The sequence below is a fragment of the Etheostoma cragini genome, chromosome 10, assembly GCF_013103735.1.
Source record: "Etheostoma cragini isolate CJK2018 chromosome 10, CSU_Ecrag_1.0, whole genome shotgun sequence".
Lineage (NCBI taxonomy): Eukaryota > Metazoa > Chordata > Actinopteri > Perciformes > Percidae > Etheostoma > Etheostoma cragini.
The window spans coordinates 15365985-15371028 of NC_048416.1; the positions used below are offsets into that span (position 1 = coordinate 15365985).

Here is a 5044-nt window from a genome sequence, read left to right on the forward strand (position 1 = left end):
TGTGTGTGTGTGTGTGTGTGTGTGTGTGTGTGTGTGTGTGTGTGTGTGTGTGTGTGTGTGTGTGTGTGTGACTAATAAACATAATTATCTCTCCTGTCTCCATTGTTTCCCCTTTTCCTTCTCTTCTCTCCATTACATTCATTTGCCATTCTCCATCTTCAATCTTCTTTTCTTGAATTTTGACCACTCTTTCCGCTGCCATCTCATTTTTTTTCCCTACTCACCCCTTCCTTCTATCATTTTCCACTGTTCTCATCCCTTTGTCATTTGTTCTTTGTCCTACACCCCTCCCATTCCATGTGCCAATTTTCCTATCCTGCCTCTTCCTCTCTTTGTCACCTTTGCCCTTATCCTTTGGCCACCATCTTATTTCTCCCTACTTCTATTTTCTCTTCCTCCATCCTCTGTAGGGTGTGGGAGGTGACGACGGGTGAGGTACTGAACACACTGATCCATCACAATGAGGCAGTTCTTCACCTGCGCTTCGCCAACGGTCTGATGGTCACCTGCTCCAAGGACCGATCAATTGCCGTCTGGGACATGGCCTCTCCTACTGACATCAGCCTACGTCGTGTCCTTGTGGGACACCGGGCTGCTGTCAACGTGGTCGATTTTGACGACAAGTACATTGTGTCCGCCTCAGGGGACCGCACCATCAAGGTAACGGGAGATGAAGAGGTGGTTCCTTAGAAACATTTTTCTGATTGTTGCTGCAGGGTATGGTCTTATGAAATGATATTTGTACAGCAAAGGTTTGGAGCACAGGAAGGGATTTCCTTTAGAATGGTTGAACAGACTAGAGTGTGAATTATAAGGTATAACACATAGAAATGTCAGACTTGCTCTATAGTTTGAAACCCACCAAGGTATTGCAAAGTCGATGTTATGGTTGGCTAAATAAATCCAGGCCATTGTTTCACAAAGCTTTTTGTGTTGCCCCCCTGTAGGTATGGAGCACCAGCACCTGTGAGTTTGTGCGCACTCTAAATGGTCATAAGAGGGGCATTGCCTGTCTACAGTACAGAGATCGTCTGGTGGTCAGTGGCTCGTCTGACAACACAATCCGGTATGTGTGGGATATTAATGATTTATAAGGTTGATATGTTATGTAGTTTTTATATTCAATGTGCAATTGTTAAAATCACATCAAGCTAAATTGTTTTTTTCTAAAGGCCATTTCTCAATTTTCTAAATTTACTAAGAACATTGACAGTTTATTTCACATACAAGTTTATCAAAAACACAGCTTTTTAAAATTGAATAAGGCAGTAATAACCCTGTATTCAGAGTTCATTGTTTCAACAGAAATTGCTGTGTATGTTGTCTCATGTGTTTTACTAAGGGTTCTCTTTCTCCAGGTTATGGGACATTGAGTGCGGGGCGTGTTTGCGAGTGCTAGAAGGTCACGAGGAGCTGGTGCGCTGCATTCGCTTCGACAACAAAAGGATTGTCAGCGGCGCCTACGACGGGTCAGTCTCGCACACACACAGAAACACACACAGCTTTGGCACATCGCATTTTGTTTCTGACATTGTGTTGTCTCATGTTTCTCTCTGCAGCAAGATCAAGGTGTGGGACCTGCAGGCAGCCCTGGACCCACGAGCCCCCGCCAGCACATTATGTCTGCGCACTCTAGTGGTGAGACCTTTTGATTTACAGGTCTAACAGTTGAAATATGAATGACTGATTGATCTTATGCACAAGTGTCTTAACCTGCAGTTTCTTTAAAGCACTCTACCTTCTTTTTCAAAACCCCAAACATTTTTTTTCTCTCACAATGGTTATAAATATCACTGATATACTGTTCATTTCACTTCTTCTGATGTGTATTTTGCTACAATGAATGCTTTGAATAGTCCTGCAGTAAACCCTACTATCACAGCGAATATAATGTTTAGTTTTGGTTGAAACTGTTTGAGTTTGGTCTTGTTGCTGTTGAATTTTAGTGTTACTGAAATATTTATTTATACATATACACACACTGCAAGGTGTTTCCAGTGTTTACCTTTACCCTCATTGATCTAAATGCGGTGGACAAAATATTGAAAACACCTCCATATATGTTATCTGAGGTTGGACTGCAAAGGTGGTTTCAAGATGTACTCTCACCGTTAGTGGAGCGGTTGCCTTATGTGGAGGTTTGCTCCTCGAGGCAGTGGGTTCTCCTCCAACCAGCGGCCCTTTGCTGTGTGTTGTTCTCCCTTTATCTCCCCTTTTCATTTCTTAAGCTGTACTGTCAAAAATGAGAGCCAAAGATGGCCAAAACATAATTATAAAAAAAAAAATTACTCTCATATAAATCTGTGGGTGAAGTTCAGCGTTTCCCCAACTTAAATACTTTATTTGTGATGTCTTGGAATGGGATTTGGTGCTGCAAACGGCACTGAACATTGAAAGTTGGCTGCAAAACAGTTTGCTGCTAATATAAAATGTAACAATCTCCGACCCTGGTTGGTCAACCCTCAACCAGTGCATGCATTCATTGGTGACATCCCAAGTGTCCATGTCTTTTTAGAGTCGACTGTATGCCTGTATGCATAGTATGTTATATAATCTCTTAATTCATTGTGTTTTCAGGAGCACTCTGGCCGCGTGTTCCGTCTCCAGTTCGATGAGTTCCAGATCATCAGCAGTTCTCACGACGACACCATTCTGATCTGGGACTTTCTGAACGTGTCGACCAATGGCCAGTCTGAGGGACGGTCTCCCTCTCGCACCTACACCTACATATCTAGATAGCAGGTAAATGGACGCACACACATTTACACTTTGTTGATGAGACTTTTCTGTAAAAAATGTTCTTCCTGCATCACACATGTGGTTCTGTATTAGGGCATAGTCGGAGAATCATATTCAGTCTAAATGTTGATGCTTGTTGAGCAGATCAAAGTATGATTGCAGACTCTTTTCAACCCCCCAGGTGGTGCCATCCAAAGGGTGCGGTACCCTTTCTTGGAGGAGCCCAGGGCTGATTGGATGATGGATGAAGGGTGTGTCCATCATGGAAAGGAGCCCATCTCTTCTCTTTCCTCCTCGTCATCCCTCTGTCCACCTCCCACCCTGCCCCCCCACCTCCACCTCCCTGCCCATTTTGACAGACTCTTGAACTTGTGCCCATTGCCTGCCAGTACTGTGACATACATACATACACATACAAACACACACACAAAATTCACTGATGAGGACTCCCTACTACAAACCCAACACAACTCTCCCAAGAAGTGAACCTTCTACTACTAATTTATGTTTTGTAAAGTACACTAATGGCAGTATTAATGTTATATAAGTCACAAGCTCCCTTTTTTGTCCCCAAACTTAAAGCAGCTTCTAGCCCCCAGGTTCCCACAGATATGGAACCTCTAGATATATAATTATATGCATATTTCACGTACACACACACACACACACACACCCACACACACAATGGCACAGTTGGACAGAGGATGACCGGAGCTGTGATGCAGGAGACAGAGACTCTTTACTCAGCTCTAGGAAAGGAGGGAAGGATGGGAGATGGGAGTGAACGAGGGGGAAATGTGTCGGGGACCGCTTCCCTGCTCTCTCTCTCACTCCCTCACACTCCTCCCTGTCTCTCTCTCTCCACCCCCTCCCCCTCTAACCCCCAGAGATGCACACTCACTTGGAATATGGGGGCGCGCACACACTCAAGTTTGCGTGAGTGTGTGTTTGTGTATGTGGACTTGTGAAACGGCAGAACAGAGCAGAAGCGTCAAACAGACAGACATGCATGTGAGGTTGCCTTGGATACAGCATCCCGGTACACCTCTGCTTTTTTTTCTCTTTAACTCTTACTTTCTTACTGTTTTTTATTACTGTTATTTTCTCATTTTATTTGAGTATTTTGGTTCTTAGTATAAAAATCATACTAAGCGTAGTCCTCTTTCTATTTCCCTCTCTTACTGTCTTTTCCTCATTCTTTTGTCTAACTTCGACCCTTTTTCATCTGTCCCTTTCACTCCATCTTTCTCTCCCCCAATCATCAACGTGCTTGCTTTGGTTATGAGAGAAGCTGGAACTCAAGAGCTCAAATTTAGCTGTAAACGGAGTTGTCTTGTCAAAAATTGTGTTGTATATTAAAAAATGATTTTTTAAAGAAGAAAATGACCTTATTGTGAATAAAGTACTTGACAGTGGTGGAGTGTTGAGCCAACTGTAACATGAATGAGTGTCTAATTGTCTGTCTGTTCTTGTCTGTGTGAATGTGTGGGCGGATATGATGCCTCTCTATCGGACATGTAGATACCACACTCGGTAGTCTTTCACTTTGTTCCTCCTGTATGTGTTTCTGTTTTGTGTCCTTTTGGACAAACCAGTCAGTGGCTTGGTGTCCTAAAGACAAATAATTAGATAATTATTTGTAATGTGTGGAATTATTTTTTATTTTCTTTTATCTGAAAACAAAATAACCCATAGACCATCCTGTGGTCTTCCCGAGTGGAGTTTTCTCAATTGACCAACACAACAGACAGCACCTCGTCTGAACAAACAATCTGCTGGGGAGGGCAATGGTGGAGGTTGAAAAGATTGGTGGAAAACAAACTAGTAGTGGACCTTGAATAAAGATTATTTTATGTTTTGGTTCAAACCGTTTCCAAGGTCAAGAAAGATCGCTCATGCTCCACTTAAAGCGGAGTGTGTTTGTGTGTAAACACTCCTTTTAAGTGGGTCAATACTGTCCCAGTTTTGTCTCATCCTGGTTTTGACCTTGATGTTTAACATGCAAAACCTGGCTATCCATATCCCTGTATACATGATTCTAACAGTAGCCATGTTTTTGATAATCTGTGTACTGTTATTTATCAACTCTCAGCCTTCATGTATGACTTACAATACATTAGCATCACATCACCAGGATACAGGCGCACTGATTTCTGAAAACGCATCAGTGAAGACTCTTATTATGGAAATCAATACACAAACTTGCTGTAGCTGGCTGCAGCTGAATGTAAAAGATCTTCTATGGGTGAGAAGTATAGGTGCCACTTGACGTTTTTCTACATAAGAGTGACATGACACTGTCATA

The 5044-nt window shown here is 42.6% G+C and overlaps 1 protein-coding gene across 4 annotated transcripts in view; it reads left to right on the forward strand.

Annotated features, from left to right (window-relative positions):
* fbxw11a (F-box and WD repeat domain containing 11a) overlaps positions 1-4183 on the forward strand; it is an 18231-nt gene extending 14048 nt beyond the window's left edge. For 3 of the 4 annotated variants that reach the window (XM_034882795.1, XM_034882793.1, XM_034882796.1), the window contains 6 exons: positions 411-660; positions 948-1066; positions 1359-1469; positions 1560-1638; positions 2578-2742; positions 2921-4183. In XM_034882795.1, coding sequence (XP_034738686.1) covers positions 411-660; positions 948-1066; positions 1359-1469; positions 1560-1638; positions 2578-2739 — 721 coding nt within the window. In that variant the 3' untranslated portion in view covers positions 2740-2742; positions 2921-4183. The remainder of the gene's footprint in view (positions 1-410; positions 661-947; positions 1067-1358; positions 1470-1559; positions 1639-2577; positions 2743-2920) is intronic. The other variant, XM_034882794.1, reaches the window with a different exon arrangement.
* Positions 4184-5044: the final 861 nt, after the last annotated feature.